This window comes from Anas acuta, chromosome 4, assembly GCF_963932015.1.
Source record: "Anas acuta chromosome 4, bAnaAcu1.1, whole genome shotgun sequence".
Classification (NCBI taxonomy): Eukaryota; Metazoa; Chordata; class Aves; order Anseriformes; family Anatidae; genus Anas; species Anas acuta.
The window spans coordinates 33,336,150-33,356,486 of NC_088982.1; the positions used below are offsets into that span (position 1 = coordinate 33,336,150).

At 35.9% G+C, this 20,337-nt stretch overlaps 1 protein-coding gene across 1 annotated transcript in view; it reads left to right on the forward strand.

Moving 5' to 3' along the window:
* BLTP1 (bridge-like lipid transfer protein family member 1) overlaps positions 1 to 20,337 on the forward strand; it is a 112,972-nt gene that overhangs the window by 41,429 nt on the left and 51,206 nt on the right. The window contains exons 23-41 of the mRNA XM_068679357.1: positions 1,428 to 1,556; positions 2,410 to 2,529; positions 4,632 to 4,909; positions 5,585 to 5,835; positions 6,297 to 6,555; positions 6,973 to 7,816; positions 8,673 to 8,743; positions 9,426 to 9,599; positions 9,928 to 10,048; positions 10,601 to 10,747; positions 11,117 to 11,244; positions 11,689 to 11,891; positions 13,866 to 14,063; positions 14,689 to 14,900; positions 15,200 to 15,351; positions 16,137 to 16,287; positions 17,378 to 17,530; positions 18,777 to 19,017; positions 20,067 to 20,116. Of these exons, the coding sequence (XP_068535458.1) occupies positions 1,428 to 1,556; positions 2,410 to 2,529; positions 4,632 to 4,909; positions 5,585 to 5,835; positions 6,297 to 6,555; positions 6,973 to 7,816; positions 8,673 to 8,743; positions 9,426 to 9,599; positions 9,928 to 10,048; positions 10,601 to 10,747; positions 11,117 to 11,244; positions 11,689 to 11,891; positions 13,866 to 14,063; positions 14,689 to 14,900; positions 15,200 to 15,351; positions 16,137 to 16,287; positions 17,378 to 17,530; positions 18,777 to 19,017; positions 20,067 to 20,116 (3,882 nt within the window). The remainder of the gene's footprint in view (positions 1 to 1,427; positions 1,557 to 2,409; positions 2,530 to 4,631; positions 4,910 to 5,584; positions 5,836 to 6,296; positions 6,556 to 6,972; positions 7,817 to 8,672; positions 8,744 to 9,425; positions 9,600 to 9,927; positions 10,049 to 10,600; positions 10,748 to 11,116; positions 11,245 to 11,688; positions 11,892 to 13,865; positions 14,064 to 14,688; positions 14,901 to 15,199; positions 15,352 to 16,136; positions 16,288 to 17,377; positions 17,531 to 18,776; positions 19,018 to 20,066; positions 20,117 to 20,337) is intronic.

Here is a 20,337-nt window from a genome sequence, read left to right on the forward strand (position 1 = left end):
ATGATCTGTTGGAAGATAGAATGGGCAAACCTCAGCAGAAGAGTAGCTGGTAGCTTCATAACTTTTGATGCTTGGTCTCACTGGAACATAGTTTGCTTTCAGAGTACAAGTTTCTTAGGTCAGTCTTCGTATTAACTACTTTTAGTTCTTGCCATTTTTGTTACTTTCATTTTTCAATATATAATGGCTCCAAGCACACATTAGACAAATCACTTTGATTTATTTCTGATGTGGGCTGTGAGATCTTTAGAAAAGGTTGCTTTATCACTGTGTTCTGAAATGTGAGAAAAATACATAAATTCTATTTCCTGGTTACAGTTTGATTATTAAGAGACTTCTGCATCCTTTTATTCCTTGAAAAAAAATGGCATAATTTCCTGGCTTTAAACAACTCTTTCAGTAGAAGACTTCTGCAGCAAATAAAATCCAAATCAGGCTTACAAGCAATTTCTGTAAATTTAAAGAAGAGACTCCAGATACATTTTCATGCTGCTTGTACAGACTTCTGTAGAGGTATTTCCCCAAAAATGCTACGACTGATTTATACAAACTATTGCTTTTACTCCAGTGCTTATAAGCTTCAAGATTAAACCTAGTTAATCAAAGTGTTATAAGATTTTGATGACTCTTCTAAATATTTGACAGAAATTGAGGGTTTTCTTCCCATAGAAAGCCATTCTCAATTTTATATTTAATACAGGAATTTTATTTTACTTGTTAGCACTGCTGCGAAGCAGAACTTGAACTTGCTCTTTCAAGGTCATTGTCTTTTTCCTTCCCCAGTGTGATGTATTGCAAGAATTTGTGAAGGTATACAACTAAATGGAGAAAGAGAGATCTTGCGCAGGACAGTCATAGCTATATTAAATTCCAGTTAAATTACTGCTGATTTAAAGTGCCCTTTCCTTTGGTTAGCCAAAGAAAACCCATTTCCCTCTCATAATAGAGACAGACAGTTATGATTCATTTCCTTTATGAATAAGCTAACTATATAAAAGATTTAAATCAGCAATTGGCTAATTACCAGATCCAGAGAGATTCAGCAGTGTTCTGTTTGGCCAGTTTCCTCCTATGCTTTCTAAATGTAACCTTGTTACTTGTATGCAAGGAAGTCTGACATTTAAATTATGAATGGTGTTAGGGTATTTAGAGGCATTTTATGAGGTGAAATAAGGTGAGCTGTGTCTTTACAATGAGGAGACTGGTTGACCATAAGAATAAAGCTATTCTCTTATATTAAGACAGGATTTAGGGTTAGCTATAGGCTATGTGTAAACAAGGTAATGAAGCCAGAGAGTTACGGTGGGGACTCCTATTTGGTTTTACTCTTGCTCACCTTCTGACCTTTGGTGATGTTCTTTCAGTAATCTGTTGAATCCTGTAAGTTCATTTTGCATACTTACTATCAGACAACATCTTCCTTACAGCTTGCCTGTCTTTTGGAGTGGGGGCAGACCTTTGTGTTTCATGTTGTGTGCCGTGAGTTTGAACTGGAAAGACCAAAATCTGTTATAATATGCCAGCATGGAATTGATCGTCGTTTTTGTGACTCTAAGGTAACCTTTCATCCATCCTAAATGCTCATTATATCCGTACAGGCTCTTTGGAATAGTTTATAAATCCAGTCTTAGTTATCAAGCCTTATGGAATATGTAGTCAGATTGGATATCCTCTTTGATGTGTTTTAGAAAGAAAAGCGATTCTATCTGTCTTTTCGTGTGGATTTACACCATGTTTTAGTGCTGTATGAATTATTTTGAGAAACAATGCCCGCAGGAGTCATGCATAGTTCTTTCCTCTACAGTGACAGTTAAGAAGAGGCACATGTCACGGTTCAGTTTCTCTTGAGAAACAAGGATCATACTTTGCATTCCTTGAACACTTTCACCACTGTACCTTCTATTGATGAAACTGTGCTTTGCTGGGGGACTTAAGTCAACAGCTTATGGCTTCCACAGACCTATTTTTTTAACACTTCTACTGCTATGCTCCAAGCAAACAGATAACCATTTGTCTGTCATCATGGATTGTGCTTTTGGTACTTGTCTCTTGGAATCTGTATGGGCAGTCACTTGAAGACCTAAGGAGGCTTGTGATATATAAAGTATGATTCCTGAATTTCATCTCTTGACCTCCTCCTTGTTTTAATGTATAGGTTCCAGTTTTTGTGATGTTCTCTATTAGGGGGCTCAATTTTCTTTTTGTTGGTGGAAGCCAGGAGAGCCAGGTGGGTCCGCTCATGTTGCTGGACAGAAGAATCATCCCATCTCATATTCATGCTGAAATTGCAGAATAAGTAACTATATTTTGCTCTAGCTTTAGGCCTCTGTTAAATAGAACATAAATAAAAGGATAATAAATAAAATTAAATTTAAACTCCTTAAGTATGTTTAAATCTCTGTTTTTCAGATGAACTGTGTCCCTGGGCCATGCCCAACATCTGATGACTTAAAGTACACTATGACACGCTTAGCCATGGATGGAGCAGATCTGTATGTGGTAGAACATGGCTGTGCCACCAATATAAAGGTAAAAAATATTTATCTTTACAGCAATTAAAATATTTTGGTCAGTAGAATTCTTTGTATTTTTTCATAAAATAACTGACTGATTTCATTGCTTGCTTACATGCAGTGGACCAAGCAGAATTTTCGAAACTAAGTGATAGAATGTTGGTGTTAAAATGGTTGGACTGGGCCAGGAGTAGGTCAATTTGGGTCATATTTAATACTTTCATTAATGATATTGGAAAATGGTTAGGAGGGGTAGATGTCTGCCAAAATAAGAATGTGAGCTGCAAGACGGGTGTAATAAATTAAAATAATACTGGGCAATATAAACGCTAGTGTCTGTATGTGGTGGTTAGTAAAAACTTTTACTGTAAGTTAGTAACTGAGCAACTGGAACTGTTTGAGAAGGAGTGTATACAAGTCACTGTGTGATAACTCATGGTTCTCTCATGTGAGACAGCTGCTTCAATTAAGCTGTATCATTGGTAGAGATGGGAGAAGTATTAGTGCTGCTGCCTGACTGAATCTGGAATACTGCATGGTATCTGTTCAAAAAAGGATGTGGAGAGAAGAGCTGATACTTTCTCTCATCTCTCTCTCTGATATAACAGAAAATTGTAGCTAAGTAAAAGTTAAGAGACAGTAAAGTACAGTAACACAAGAAAAGGAGAAAAGCATTGTACTGCTAATGACTAATAGTTGGGCTGTCGATTAATAAATTCAGTTTTAAAAGTTAGGCTTAATATGTGATACTCTGGGGACAGCTTCACAGTATGAGCAAGAATCTAACTGAAGGAGAGCAGCAATTATTTTATACGTTTTGAGTGACGTGATATCTTGTCATTTGAATGGCTTGCTACCTTGTGGCAGTTAAAAAAGAAAAAAAGCATTTCAGTCTTCAAAATCTTTTGATTCTAATATAAAGCATCAGCACAAATATCAACTGTGTTTGCAGGCATAAATATGAATGGCTGGATTTTCAAAGGCTGCTTAATAACCCGAACCACTATAGAAAATTATATCCCTGATGAGTTTCATTCATATTTAAAAAAGGATTTCCGGTGCTTCTTTTATAGTTTGTAACAAAGGAGAGAAGTAATAATTTAATATTAGCCCTATGAATAGCTCTTCCATGGGTGGCTTCTTTTCACAGGGCAAGTAAGGACAGCTGCAAAAGTTGGAAAATTAAATTGGAAAAATTCAGGTATTTCATGGTGACTTTTTGGAGATGACTGAAGCTGTGCAGGGAGCTCCATCCACCCTCAAGAAAAATTGAAGGAAACTTCATATTATTTGGAGTTTTATAATTAAGCATGTGTGGCAGGGCTACATCATCCTTTATGTACCCTAATGTCAGGGAGGATTGACTCTGCCTGGGCAGGTGTGCTGGTTGTGGAGTGACCTGTTTTCACAGTTTAGTGTGAGAGCAAAGCAAGAACTTTTCCAGATACAGGAGAGAGGGTAGCCTCCTGTTTGGTTCCACAAAATCACTGGAGCTATACCAATAAAAGAAGTAGAATATGATAATGGAAACAAAGGTATTATAACACAAAGGATCAGAGTTGAGATTCAGGATTTGGAATTTCTTGTATCTTGAATTTTGCACCATTTAACATAGTTCTCTCACTGAGGCGTACATTAATTGTGGAGTTGTATGTCTGTGTTCCATCAGTTAATACGGCTGTGTATTTGAAGTATATAATCTGTATTTTAGTCTAAATTGTAGTAATAAATCACGGATCTGTGAATTCAAAAATAGAAGATACATTTTTTTTTATGATTACACCAAAGAATTTAATAATGATTAAATTTTTTAAAGGTTCGTTATAACATGTCTACAGTTGGGAATTCTCTTTGGATCCCTTTACAACAGGAGACTCCCAAGTACAGACTTCATTTTTGTTATTTGGCAATTGTCTGAAGCTAATTTCTAAGCTTGCTTTCTTATGTGTGTATGCCTGTACTTGTATGTAAAAAGCTGTTCTCATGTCATCTTTGGAGAGAGTACTTTACTGAGACCTTTGTGTGTTGTAATAGGTGATGTGATAACTGGATTAAGGCTACTTTATCTTTGCTTCACTTGTAAGTATTCAGAATTCATGTTTTTACTCATGTTTTCAGATGGGTACGATCCGTATTGCAAACTGCAACCTCCACAACCAGTCTGTTGGAGAAGGTGTAAGTGCTGCTATTCAAGACTTGCAATTGAGACAATACGTTGAGCAGGTGAACAACTGCAGAACTGGTCTTCAGCCAATATTAAGGAGGGCATATTGGTTGGAAGCTGGATCTGTCAACTTGGGGCTCATCACTGCTGACATTGCTTTAGCTGCAGATCATCCTTCCAAACACGAAGTACAGAGACACTTCTTGGAGACACATGATAACCGAACAAAGAGGTAAGAGATTGATTTGAACGAGATGGATTTGAATGTTTTTTCAGTGTAAGTTATTTTTTTTTTTAAGTATGTTGACTACTTAGCTATCTAGTTGGTGGCTTGACTGTGCTTGGACTATACAAAGCTATTATTTTTGGAAATACTTTTCTGTCTGTTTTCCCTCATCTCCCAAAATTAAGGTCATGGAGAGGAAGGGAATTCAGTTTGTCCTTTTTTTCTCAAGCTAGACTGAAAATAGGCCTTACAGATTTCTGAACAGACTGAGCAGCTGTGAATAAGATGTCTAACTGTGACTCTGTGTTTCCCCTAAGAGCAGTCGCCTCTGGCATGAGCAACATACACCAGAGTGAAGTGTTTGTAGTGCTTACTTCTGTGCTGAGAGAATGAGCTGTTACTATTAATGTACGTTGTGGCAGGTGGATATGATCTGTGCCTGAGCACAGTTGCCTCAGCACTGCATATGTTTTTGATATATTCCTTTTTGGAGCTAATAACTAATTTTGTGTGACACCTGTGTTTCAGATAGAAATTGTGCTTACTTGTTTCCTGCTAAATTAAACAGGAGCTTACAAATATAAGGGCAATATCTTTTAATCTGGTTTTCACTGAATTTAAATGTACTAAATCTGATGTGGTCTCATTGTTGCTTCTTCTTTTTTTTCTGCCTTTGTGTAGATTGTGGTTTTTGTGGCCTGATGATAATTTGAAGAATAAGAGAAGCAAGAACAAGTGTGGCTGTCTTGGTGGTTGTCGCTTCTTTGGTGGCACGTTAACAGGACTAGACTTCTTCAAACTAGAGGAACTGACACCATCAAGCAGCTCTGCTTTCTCAAGTACGAGTGCAGAATCTGATATGTTTTATGGGCAGTCATTACTGCAGCCAGGAGAATGGATTATTACTAAGGAGATTCCTAAAATATTGGATGGTGAGAATGCATTGTTCTCTAACTTAATTCTTATTTGCCCCAAAGTATAATTTGCTAACAACACGCTGTTTTTTGTGGTCTATCTGGTTCTGGTTAGTGAGTAGTGTATGTTGCGTTCTTGTGCAAGAGGTCCTGTAGTGGTATGGGCCCTTCTGAGTGCAGACAATACCTTGATAATAGTGAGTAAACTCTCATATGCTTTTGTATTAACATGCAGATCCTTTCTGAGTTAAAAGAAGCTTTTTGACTTGCATTTGTTTTACTTGTCTAGAAAGTAGTCTGTTAAGAGAATTAGATGTTTTGCTGCTATGATTTTATTAATCTTTATTAAATAAGCTAGTCTACATTTTCAAAACCAGGGCTTTTATTTAATAAGGATTATTATTTGAATGAGTGGAAAAGAAGCCATTGTAGATGTGTTATCAGATGTTCAACTTTTCTTTCCTGTTTCATGATCCTAGGTAAAGCAAACGGTGTAAAACGAAAAGACTGGGATTGTAGATCTATGGGTATAGAAATAGAAAGAAAAGCACAACATCTAAGCCTACAAGTGCCATTGCGCTCCCACAGCTCCTCATCGTCTTCAGAGGAAACGAGCAGTTCCAGCGCTGCCCTCCCCTTGCTGGCAGGTGAGAAAGACAGCCCATCTTCTACTACCGAGGATCACTTGGGACAGAAGGAGTTCTTGTCTGGTGCAAAGAGAGAAGATGGCCGTGGAAGGTTAGTACTCTCTGTCCCGGTGGGAGTATAATTGGACTGTTGAACGTGTTAATACAGAACGCACCTTATATTTAGCAACTTACTGAGTGTTAGTTAATTTCAATGGCACTGCCAACATCCATTTCCTGGTTTGAAGGCAAATTTGGGTAATTAATTGGGATCGATGACCTGATCTTGGTAGAAAACCCAGCATGTATGACAACAACACTTACCATTACCATTTGTTTCTATCTCCTCTTCTGTAGACAAGCAGACTAGCAAGCAGCAGAATTTAATATGCCATCAGTGTTATGAAAATAATTGCTATACTAACAGAAAATCATAGAATCACTGCAGCATTTGACAGCTCTTAAAATGTAAAGAGAAACACTGGGAATAAAACAAGCCAATGAAATGCCCATTGTATTTTTTTTCCAGTGTTGCAGGTGAGGGTGCAGAGGGTAGCCCTGCATCCCCTAGCAGCCAGGAGAGGCCTGTTGGGCAGTCTCCCATGAGGTCTCCGCTGAAACGGCAGGCATCCGTGTGCTCCACCCGGCTCGGCAGCACCAAGAGCCTCACAGCAGCCTTCTACGGAGACAAGCAGCCTGTGGCAGTTGGTGTGCAGTTCAGCAGTGATGTGTCTCGCAGTGATGAGAATGTCTTGGACTCCCCAAAGCAGAGGAGGAGCTTCGGTTCTTTTCCATACACACCGTCTGCAGATTCAAATTCATTTCACCAGTACCGCTCAATGGATTCTAGTATGTCGATGGCTGACAGTGAAGCCTATTTTTCTGCAGCAGAAGAGTTTGAGCCAATAAGTAGCGATGAAGGACCAGGAACTTACCCAGGGAGGAAGAAGAGAAAAAAGCAAGCTCAGAAAATTGAATACAGTAGAGGGTCTATTTATCACAGCGTGGAAGGGCCCTTAACAAGTACTGTCCATGGAGAAATGAGTCAAGACATTAAAACGTTGCCGATTAAGACTCATCCTTCACAGGCTTCGTTTGTTTCAGCTCTAGGCGGAGAAGACGAACATGTTGAGAATATGTATGTCATGGAATCTGAGAAGACTGTAGAAAGTGAGCAGATAACTTCCCAGCAGCCTGTAATGGCATGTTACCAAAACTATCTTACACAGTTCCAGGTGATCAACTGGTCGGTAAAGCATCCAACTAACAAAAGAACTTCAAAATCCTCATTACATCGCCCCTTAGACCTTGACACGCCAACCAGTGAAGAAAGTTCATCATCGTTTGAGCAGCTTTCTATCCCAACTTTTAAGGTATGAAAGGTAGAGGAATGAAGACTAGAGAAACGAGTAAAAATTCAAGACAAGTTCAAATTGTCTAATACACACATTGTATAAAGTCATGACACACTTGAAACTTCTTGGCTTTCAGTCAATAAATACTTTGGAATTCTGACTTCAAGTCTTCAGCTGTGTGGCTGGAAGACTGGAAAAGAAAAAGATTGTTAGATTATGTGAATAGGATGCGTGTTCTGAATTATTGTTATTGTATTAGAAATGCTACTTGTTGAATGATATACAGCTGAAGGACATTTGCATGAGTTTTGTTTAAAATATGTACTATGAAGAAATTTTAGTAGTAGTACATTTAATACTGATAGTATTTAATGCTGAACGGTAAATGAGTTACTTTAGAGTAAATTTGAAATGAATAATTTGATGAAACTATTTTTGTACGTTTGCATTTTTTTTCCAGTGTGATAGGAGCATACGTATTTAACGAAAGAACTGAAATGACATATATGAAACATAATGGAAATGACTTGATAGATAGTAGGTGTTTAAGCTCTGAAATTTCATCTTGTTATCACTTTGTAGCAAAAGCTTTATATGTTTATGTGGTGCTTTCATAGATTACTATTTGAAGTCCCTTCTAAGCAATTAGTCACTATACCTCTATGCAAAAACTTCATAATCTAATGTCAAGCTATTGAAAAAGTTAAATCAAAGTTTTATTTTTTTTACACTATATTGGAGTATGTGCATGTGAAGGATTCTTTTAAGAACAAAAAAAACCCACAAACTAAGGAGAATCTTCATTTGAATATTCCTTGGGTATTTTTTGATATACAGAAGGAATGTAATATATTTCTTTGTACTTTTCTCTTAGATTGTTAAGCAGGGTCTCACAGCTAATTCATTACTGGATAGAGGCATGCAGCTTACAGGATCAACATCTAAGTAAGTTGAAAATTGTGTAACATTGTTAAAACATTTTTTTTCCCTGATACTCTAGTAATTTGGCTCTTCCTAGCCCATTCAAATTTGATTTTTAGCATTAGTTTTAGTACAGATCTATTTCAAAGCAGGGTATTTTATTACAAAATGTTTGGTTTGGGTCAAATGGAAGTACAGTGGCAGTTTACTTGAATGATTTTGGGAAGTGCTTATGGCAAGTGTCCATTGCATTGCCTAAAGCTGAACTTGAATCTCAGTAAGGGCCTTGCCCTGAAATTGTTTGTGTGCTTTCTGACCTATGCAGAAAAATAAATCTGCCATTGTATGCCTTTTACTGAGTATTAAAATGATACCTAGAGTGCCTCCGGAGAATTTTTGCAAGCTGAAGACCAGTTTATATGTTGTTTGTGACAAGGAACGTTTTCCAATATGTGGCTATAAGCTCACATCACAATGCATAGTCTCAATATAAAGGAGTTAACTCTTTTAAATGCCTGTAGACTCTTCCCTTGAATTGGATGAATTTTGATTTGGTCTTGGGTCTACCATCCAAGACTGATGTTTTGGTACTGTTGGAGTCCTATTTAAGTATTAAAAAAATATACAAGATGCAAGCATTTAGTGATGTACACTGTTGTATTTCTTTCACAAATCTGGATTATTAATATGTATTTGACTTGTTTAGTACACCTTACACTCCTTTGGATAAGAAGTCTGCAGAAAACACAGATGATGAAACAATAACAGAAGAATGGACATTGGATCACCCAGTCTTCCAGACAAGGACAACAGCAATAGTAGAAGTAAAAGGAACTGTAGATGTAGTTCTGACTCCTCTTGTAGCAGAAGCGTTGGACAGGTAATTAATTTTATTTTTACTACTTCGGTGTTAATTGGTTATACTAAAAATTGTCTCAAAGCTGTTAGGTTGAGTAGAGGTTTAGATAAAAGGATTGAATAATACATGACTGATGGGATGGCAGTGCCTTGCAGCCATTGAATATTATTCTGCTTGTCCTGTAAAGAAGCTAGAAGGACGTTATTGTGACCTTGGAAGTACACTTTCTCTCTCTCTCTCTCTGTGTGCTTAATTTTTCTCTTTGCAGTGTTAATTAAATACTACAGATGGTGCGTTACGTGAAACTGGAAGTTTAAGTGTCCTGTTGTGGGCTTGTTCCCTCTCACAGGTATATAGAAGCAATGGTGCATTGTGCGAGCTCTCGACACCCAGCAGCTATTGTTGATGATCTGCACTGCAAAGTTCTTCAAGATGCTGTACAGAACAGCAAAACAAGCTTCTCAGAAAATGTAAGGAAGGGAACAAGAAAATTATCAAAAATTTTGAAAGAATAGTCATTTCTTTATTTTACGTAGAAAAAGATTTAATTGAATTCATTTTTTTGAGGTGCAGTAGCTAAATGCTATGTTAATCTAGCTTGAAAAGAATTTTATGGTAGTTGTACTGAGTTAAAAGTTCTTTCCGTCCAAGTTGACAAAATGTATATATTTTTTATTTGGCGTTTCTTAGACTTCACAGTATAATTGACACTACTTATTTACTTCATAACAAATTTTTCTGCATAGCTGATATATGCAGAACTCAAGCTTTTAGCTGAAATCTGGTCATTAGAAAGTTTATTTTAGAATTACATTGCTACCCTTTGGTATCTAAACATAACATACCTGTATGTGCTACAGTCCTTGTTCTAGAAATGATGGCGTTGTGTTTTAAATGCAGTCACAATCTCTTTGTAGTTCAGTGCTGCTGAACAGTTCAGAGCTGCTAAACACTTCAGCTTAGCAGTTCCAGGTTTCAATGAGAATAAATTATTAAGTGTTACCACCTTTTTCCCCTCCAAGTTATCTTCCAAGCAGGATATTAGAGGAACAAAAATAGATGCCACTACCACAGGAACAACAAACCAGGGACCAGCACAGACAAATCTCTCCCTTAAGCAAGATAATGTGACAATTAAAGGCCTTCAGGCCAACGTTAGTGTACCAAAGGTAAGGATTTTTGTTAAGCTTATTGGGTAGATATGTAACTCATAAATTACCCTTATTGTGTGTACTGGAAAGCTTAAGTGAAGTTATGTATTTGTGATAGATAACTAATGTGATGAGTAGGGTAGACTGTTTTGGAGATGTTTGATCTTAGGGTAGGTAAAGGTATGCAAGTTAAATAATAATTGCTATAGAGATAACTGACTGCAATGTCTGTGTGATGTTTTTACATCTTGGCGTGGAGGTTTTATCTTTAAAAGTTTGATTTTACTCATAACATTAAGACAAGATTGTATCAGAAGTTTGTGATGTATGATTAATGTAACATGTTTTTCTAAATTTCTTTACTCTTTGGGGAAATTTTACATACAGGTGAACCTGTGTTTACTACAAGCATCCGTTGATGAATCCCCAGGGGTTTCTTCTGGTAAAACTGTGACTCATGTTTCATTAGTAGCTTTGTGCTTTGATAGAATTGCTACACAAGTTCGTATGAATAGGTAAGAATAAAATATGTCACTGTTGGTGTTTTTTTTTGTTGTTATGTTAGCCAAAAGACTTAGTGTTCACAATTTTTTTTTTAATATAGTCTGCAGTTCTGAAAGGAAGTATTTTAAAATGTTGTCATGAACGAATTAAACAATAAAATGTCTCTTCAGAGTGCTATAAATTAACAGCTAATATCCAATTAAAACTTCAGTTTCTTTGAGAAGCAGAGTAACCCTTGTGGAATCATTTTGGAACCTACGATTTAACTCACATTATGCAGGATAAAATAGAAATTTTCAGTAATTTTCTACGAAAGTATAATTATCTTCTGACTACAAAGAATTTTTAATACTGCTGTGCTTATGTCACTTAAAGTCACTCATTTTTTTTTTAAAGTAAAAGTAGCATGTCTATCAGAGATTTGCTTAATTGTTTTTTCTCCCATGGGTTCAAAGGGGTATAGTGGAGGAGTCTTCGAACAATGCAGAAACTGGGAGGAATTCTGTCACATTTGATCGTTATATCCAAGCCAGTAAAATGCAGCCCCAGTCGTCTGGCTCACTGAGATCCAATGCTGGAGCAGAAAAAGGAAAAGAAATTGCTGCTAAGTTGAACATCCATCGTGTTCACGGGCAACTTAGAGGCCTTGATACAACAGGTAAGCTTTTTTTTTTTATTGTGAAAATGTCAGTTTTCATGGAAGGTGATTGTTTGCCTTAAGCTCATTTTTTATCAACACAAATAAAGAGACATTTGAAACTAGAGATCATGCAGTAGGCCAAAAAGAAGTTCAGGATAGTTACTCTGAATTGTTTGCTATTATTTTACTAATATGATGATTTTAAACATAGACAGAGGGAAAACATCAAGACTGATTTCTAAGCGTTTTTTGTGGCAAACAGGTTGCATGGTAAAGATTGAATGATAAAAATTCATGTCTAGGCTCCCTTCTTTGCAGCTGATCTCCTTTCCTTCTCAGCTGCCATTTTTTTCACCCAATGCAGTAAATGAATTACACTTACTAGCTTTCTTAGTACTTTCTAACAATCTCAATATAGGTATTACATGAATGTACTGGCACTTTCAGCTTGAGAAGCTGTAGATTTTTAACAGTAGTGCCTATAAAACAGAAAATGAGATCTACGTGATTGTGTTCATTCTTGTTTTTGTTAAGGAAATTCCTTTAAGAGCTCATGAATTAACTTTGGTTGCTATAATTTCTGATCGCGGAAAAGATGAAGATAAGCAAAAGTAGAGACTGATCTTATGTTGTGGTTTGGCAAGAAGTCTTGAGTACCTTTTACATGCTGACATTTTTATTGCTTTCTAAGTTAAATCTGACTCAGTTTTGGTGCAATCTGTACCAGCTAGTGCCGTGTTTTACTGTGTCCCATGAAGAGCAGGAGTCTTTAGGCCATGAAGAAATGTTCTGTGAAACTAGTATGAATAAAAACCACGCAACAAAATAGCCTGTGTAAAGATGAGCGAGCAAAAGGAAAACAAAATAAATTGGAGAAGATAGAAGGGACTAGCTCAATTTTTATTTAGTTGGGTGAAATCTCAGCTGTAGTGTCTTGTGTGAGGTATGCTACAGACTTCTGAGAAGGCCAGGTAATGCTTGACTTGTAACCAAAAAGCTCATAGTCTATTTAAAAGGGTTGAGGAATGTCTTTCTAGAGAACTTAGCATTTCACGTATGCTTTGAAAGTGATTTCTGTTAATCAACTGGGGGCACAGAGTGAGGATTGTGTGGACAGAATATAAATTGACTTAGTGTGGTTCTTTTCCCCAGATATTTGACATTTAACTCTGTGCGAGAGGTAATAGGAAACAGGTGTAAATTTCCTTAAAATGTTCCTTCAGAAATGTCACTAGAAGAAAGGATTTATATTTAATCTTCATTGTAATATCAAAGAAATGAAGGTGGCGTAGTCCCCTCCTGGATCTTAGACAGCAAGGATCGTAATGAATCAAAAACTACTTGAGGCAGTGTTTTCTTAGGAATCAGTGAGACTTACTGCTTTCTATTCTTGCAGTGTAGACAAAGGCATGTTTCCAACAGAGAAGCAGTCTCTGAATTGAATTCAGAAATTTATTTTAAAATACCCACTAATTATGCTATAGTTAATACCAAATGCATTTCTATTCAAGCATATTATCCAAGAGCACTGTCAGTATTGCTGTTATTTGTTGCTGTTAAGCTTTAGGAATTTATTAGGAATATTTTTGATAAAAACTTTGGGCTAATAGGCACTTTGAGATAAAAATCTGAAGAGTTTGTTTGTACGGATATCTTTGGAACCATGACTGTAGAAAGATGAAGAAGGCAGATAGGTTAGGATTGGTAATGTCTAAAAGTTTGAACTTTGAGTTGCTCCGTTCTTGCTGTTCCAGACTTAAAAAGTACCCTGACCAAATAAAATAAACATTCAAGGAGGAAGGGTTTGGGGCTTTATGAACATTTTTTTTTCTTGCTTGTACTTTGATTTTTTTTCTTTTTTTCTTCCTGTTTGAAGAATACTAAAGAGTATTCCAAAATACCTTACTTGCAAGTTACTGTAAACTTGAGGGCTGTTTGGAGATGTGAAGTTTTTCCATTTTGTAACAGAATGCTAAATATGTTTATTTTCAGATATTGGAACTTGTGCAATAACAGCTATTCCCTTTGGGAAATCAAAAGTTCTTTTTACTTTGGAAGAGTTGGATGAGTTTGCTTTTGTGGATGAAACAGACCAGCAAGCTGTACCAGATGTAACTCGAATCGGTCCTAGTCAAGAGAAGTGGGGTTGGATAATGTTTGAGTGTGGAATTGAAAATTTGACTATAAAAGGTAAGACTATATAGGCTTTGTATTGCTTAATATTATGATACTGATAACAGCTCTGTTGTTGGGTCTTATTTTAGCCATTATTTGATTTCAAATATGTGAATATGGATGATAATAAATAATATGTCTATAGTACATAAATTATATCACATAGTAAATTCTAAAATACAGGAATTTGTAGTTGTTGTTGCTTATGACCGTATATGAAATAATTCCATGAACATTATTTTCAACAGTTCTGGAAGTTAAAGTGAAGGTAAGAGTTTGTGCTTTCACTGATTATTTAAATCCTGACCTTGCAATCATACCCACACTATGTGTATGAATGTAGGACTGGAATTCTGCTTTCAGGAGGAAAGCTGGCTTCATAAAGAAAAAGAGCTTACATGTATTTTCTGTCATTCAAGTTGTTCTTGTCAGGAATAGTGTTTAAAAGCAGCCTCCATGCATTGTGATTACTCTTCATCCACTTGGAACAGCTCTACAACTAGCTTTTAAGTTATATGTAAAATTGGGAATGCATCTTGTTTAACCAAAATCATGTGTTTATCCTAAGTGTATTTTTTTTTTCTGTGGGATGTAACATAGAAGTTTGTGCATGGCAAACATAATGTGTGTGCTTTTCTAGGTGGAAGACAATCTGGTGCAGTATTGTATAATACATTCGGAGTCATGGGGAAATCAAGTGCTACAGAGAGAGGGGGACTGCTCGCATCAAATAACTCTTCAGATTCTCCAACTGGTAGTGGTTATAATACTGATGTGTCTGATGATAACCTTCCTTGTGACAGAATAAGTCCTTCTTCAGATATTAATGGAAACTCAGTTTCAGATGAGCAGGTATGTATACTGGGCTGAATTGATTGGTCTTAGGTTGTGTTTCTTTAAAGTGATTACGATTTATAGTATAAAACTGAAAATTGACAGATCTGTTCCTGTACCAACTGATTCAAACTGCCTTCTTGTGCATTACAGTTTAAGCTTTCTATAAGGTCTATTAGTGTTGGAAGAGTTGATGAACAGCATTAGGTTATTTTTCTTTGCCTAAATGGATATGAAACTATTTTTTTGTGAACAGTGCACAGTAGGCTAGTGCCTTCTAATACTTTGTAAAAGACTTTGTGTTTTGTTTTTTTCAGGATGAAGGGGTTGAATCTGATGATTTGAAAAAAGACATACCCCTGATGCCTCCACCCCCTGACTCCTGCAGCATGAAGCTGACGATCAAAGAAATTTGGTTTAGTTTTGCAGCTCCTACCAATGTGCGTTCTCCAGCCCATGTATTTTCAAGGTATGACTCTGATTTAAGAGAAAGAAAATAACAATTCTGGTTTGGTAAATTACAGTTGTATTTGGTAGATTCTGAATGTAACTTCAATAATTGTTGAAGCTTCTCTGTAAATGCTGGTTTTGGAATTTACATATATCGCAGTAGTTCTTGCTTCAATTTGTAACTGCCATCATGTGTAAGAAAGTGTTGCTAGAAAATTTTTAATTAGATATGATAGAAATAAAAAAAATGAATTACTTCCAGTGAGAATGAGATGTATGAAGGAGAGCAAGGAGTGTGACTGAGAATATTTGATTAGGAGAGAGCCACTCACTGCTTTGGTCTTCAACATAATGCTTAAACCTTGATTTTATTGACTTTGCACTCTAAGGTTCAAGATAAATCTTTCTGAGATATTTTTTTCATACTCTGTCAACACCTGAAAATTTCTGTTATATACTCTATAATGGATACTGAGTATCTCTACAGGTCAAAGCAAACTTAATGAAACTTTGTATGTGTATAGAACAAGCACATTGTAAACATACAATTCAACAAACTAAATATTCCTGTCAGTATATAACTATAAATTAGAAAATATTTTTGTGAATTTTTGCCTAATATCCTTGCCTCAGTCCTTCAGCAAAATCTCATCACAATACCTTGTATAACAATTAATGTGGGATTCAGTTAATGTTCTCATATTCCACTTATTTGAATGTCGTTCGTAGTAGTAGTAGTAGAAAATCTTGCTAATTGCTGCTGCTGAATGTGAGTACCTAATGCTTGTTATTTTTATCAATTAGGCAACTGAACCTCCTGAGTACTGCAACTCCTGCAGTTGGTGCTTGGCTTGTTCCCATTGATCAAGTGAAGTCATCTTTAAATAAGCTAGAAACTGAAGGAACATTGCGAATCTGTGCTGTTATGGGTTGCATAATGACAGAAGCATTAGAGGTAAATGACCTTTCTAAAATCAAGAGGCAAATCAGAACAGAGCAGTGTAATATGTAATTCATATTCATTTGGGGATCTGAATATTTTCACTGAAACTCACAGTGCCTCCTAAGACAGTTTTTCAAGCATTGGTTACAAGAATTTACTGCCTGTGCTTTTTGTACAGAATCTAAATTTCAATGGGGGAAAAAAACCAGCTATTACTAGTGGTAAAGTCTTGTGCTTCTTACAGGTGTGCATCTCCATGTAAAATAATTGGAGATTCTGTCTGTTGAAAGAAGTATGGCTTTGATATCTGATATGTCTTATGAAATATGAAAGTGTGCTTGAATCATGGAGTATTCAGGGTATTTAGGAGAAAACATGAACTTCTGTGCCCTTGCAGTGCATTGAATTATTGCGCTCATCAGATCCACTTGTTAGAGAGAGCAAAGTGAGGGTGAACAATTCTAATGAGAAGAGCAAAATAGACTTTTTTTCATTGTTGAAAAGTATTATTGGTAGAGCTGTTATAAACATTGGGTCTTAGTGTGATTTGCTAAGGAGCTTTTGTGTGTGTAGGCAGTTTTCTGCTGTTTGTTTAATTAGCACCATCTAGTGGGAAGATTTTGAAAAGTGGTGAGATCTCTTGGTGAGATCCCATCGTGTATTGCAAGACTGAGAGCTTAGTGTCATGCTAGTTTTATGCTTTTGCCCTTTGCAGCAGTCCGCTATTGTTACCTCCTTTTATTTTTTTTGACTCTTCTTTCTACCAATAAGCCAAATTAGAAAAGTATTTTTTTATCTAACTAGGAATTAACACTTCATTTGGAAATCTCAGCTAGCTTAGCAAATATATTCTTTAGTCCAGAAATAACTTTGCAAAAGTGTGGGATTTGAATCCAGCTTTATTACTGCATATAAACAAACTTCAAATATGATATTTTCAGATACCACTTTAAAAAATTGGTAGTTATCCATGTGGCAATTTCATTGTAGAAGTTCAAAATGGAGTTACAAGTTTGTGCTATTGTAGCTGAAATTATCATTCGTATGCATGTCCTGTTTGCAAGTATGTTCATGTGTGAAAAATATTTTCATTTTAATCTAGAATAAAAGCGTGCACTTTCCTCTGAGAAGCAAGTACAACAGGCTCACCAAAGTGGCTCGTTTCCTGCAAGAAAATCCTTCCTGTTTACTGTGTAATATATTGCACCACTACCTTCACCAAGCAAATTACTCTATTATTGAGGATGCCACCATGGTGAGTTACCCCGTAAAAATGTAAATAAGTCAGCATGTTAGTTTAAACCAATTCTAGTATTTTCAGTTAGGTAACTGTATAAGGAAAGCCGTAAAACAAGGAAATAAACCTAAACTGGTGCATAAATACTTCATTTGCTAAGTAGACATGGCTTCTCACATGTCACTTTCTTTTAGGTCTGCTGTTTTTCTTGTGGCCTGTGTATGTGCTTAATTTTTATTTAGCTATTTCATTGGCAAATATATATGAAATCATAACAATTTTAAATACATGCCTTTTTATTTAATGGTCTCTTTATCAAATTTACTTTTTCTTAGAGATAAGAGTGAAGTAGTAAAAATTTGTAGTTTTAAAATGAAATCTCAATTATTGATGCAAGTACATGACCGAATTAGATTATATTTCAATTATTTTTTTCTGAGAACTAGACTTCATGTCTTTTAGAAATATTAGAATAATACAGGCACTTCACTGGTTTAAAAAAGCTAGAATTGTAAAAAATGTAAGACTTAAGGATTTAATCTTTTTGGTGTCTTTAGAATGTAAATACTTGGATTGTAACGGTAAATAATTGTTTGGACACATATGTTGGGCATAAGGAAGAGTGTTTTTCCCTGATTTTGCATCATTTTCATAATCCATTTGCATGGCTGACAGATTTGAACAATGTTTTTCCTTGTGTTTAACTGAGAGTCCAGTGATCAGAAATAGCACAATTTGTGGCAGAAATAGCCCTGTTTGATTTGTGGTAAAAAAAAAGGTGTGTGTGTTTTTTTAAGCACTATTCAGTGATGCAATTGAAACAATCACTGGTTTTACCTCAGTACTATGTTTTTAAATGACTGCTTACCAACAAAGGAAAAAAAAAACACTCAGTTTTTAATTTCAGTTGTTTCTACAGTCACTCTAGGGCTGCTCTGATTTTTAGTCTGTAGTTTAAAGCCTTATAATTACTTCAGCACTTCTTGTTTCATATTTGATAGTCTTGTTTCCTGTTGTTTATTCTTGGCCCACTGGGCTACATCCTCAGGATTGAATGTATTGTAAATGAATGTATTTACTGTGTTTAATGAAGCTATAGTTCTTTTATCTGTTAGCCCTGTGACTACTTATTCAGGTATTGTGTGGTGCAAGCACAGTTCTTCATAATCTAGAAATGGGAGTATTTTGTCTACTTAAAAATATTTTTATAATGTTGATTTTTTACATACAGTTTGTTAAAATGCATTTTTGTTCATTTTTTAAGAGTGATGGCCTTCCTGCCCTAGTTACCTTAAAGAAAGGTCTAGTTGCATTGGCAAGGCAATGGATGAAGTTCATTGTGGTGACCCCAGCCTTTAAAGGAGTCAGCTTACACAGACCAGCTCAGCCAGTGAAACTGCAGACAAATGCCTGCCACGAGAATGAGGATGGGCTTGGATTAGACAACGGAGGGGGTCTTCAGAGTGACACAAGTGCTGATGGAGCAGAGTTTGAATTTGATGCAGGTATTTCAGTGTTTTTGCCCTCTAAAAGTTCACAGGCATAAGTATATGCCTGTGAGTAAATGCTCTCAGAGCATTTGCATCTTACTTAGTTCTAATGCCTGAATATATGATATTCTTTTTTTAGAATTGTCAAGCTTCTTTTATAAAATCATCTTCATTTTGAAGCTGCTGGTAATAATATTATTGTAATGTTCTAATTGTCACTCATCGGAGGAAAAACAAGAGAAGACCTCATTTCTTGCTTCACATGCCTCGTCTTATAATTTACAGCAGAAAATACATCAACCTTATTATTTGCTAGCTTACGATTAGGACTTTGTTTTCCAGCTTCTGATCTTGATTTAGAATTGTAACACAATTCTGTGAAGTCTTCCAGGAGTAGCTTCAAATCTACCTTCTTCCATTTGTGAAGACATATTCTCATAAATCCTAGTTTTTTCCCATTTTTACTACTTTGTCTGTGGTATATTTTTGTTGCCACTTGCACCTTTCTAAGTTAACAAAAACTACGGATAAAGCTCTCTATTTGATATAGAGCTGGCTTAAATAAGAACCATAAAAAGGAAGGGCACAAATATTGCTAGGGTACAAAATGTTGCTGGAATTTTCTTTATAGCTGTCTTGAGTTGGCTTACTTAATTTGTGTTTTTAGCATCTATGAGCAGTGTTCCTGTTCTCAGAAATGCAGTATTTGTTTTTATTTTCTCAAATACGAGTTACGTAACATTGATGAAAAAATACTTAAAATCAGGAGAAGAATCTACTTTTGGTTAAGAGCCCAGCAGCAGTCATGAGCTTAAAGACGACAATAGTGAAGATGTGCTTGTTTGAAAATTTTAATTATGCTGTATGAAGGATTTTTTTTGCCACATTGTAAGTGGCAATTTTGCCTTCTTGTGTAGACTTAATTGTAGAAGTAATTGATGGTGCACGAAAATGCCACAATTCAAAAAATGATCAGCCATACCAGAAGTGGCAAAAAAAGTGAAATTTGTTTCATTATGGAAAATTACATTTTGGTATTTTAATTGTCTGTGTTCTCCGGACAGCTCTTCTAAATAACAAAAAAGGTATGGGCTCCCCTGTTTTGAAATTTGAGGTAACAGACGCATCTTTGTCTTCTTGAAACAAAGTTTTATTCCTCCAGCTATTAAAAGATAGAGAATAACAGTAGTATGTAGTAATAAGTGTACCTGTTTATTTTTGCAGGTGTGAGATTTGACTGCGCTCAGCATGAGGATAGGTAAAAAGCAATCCTGTAGTGGATGCTGCCCCGTTTGAGGACTCTTAGGAAGGGATTAGTTGCAAAGAGAGAGATAC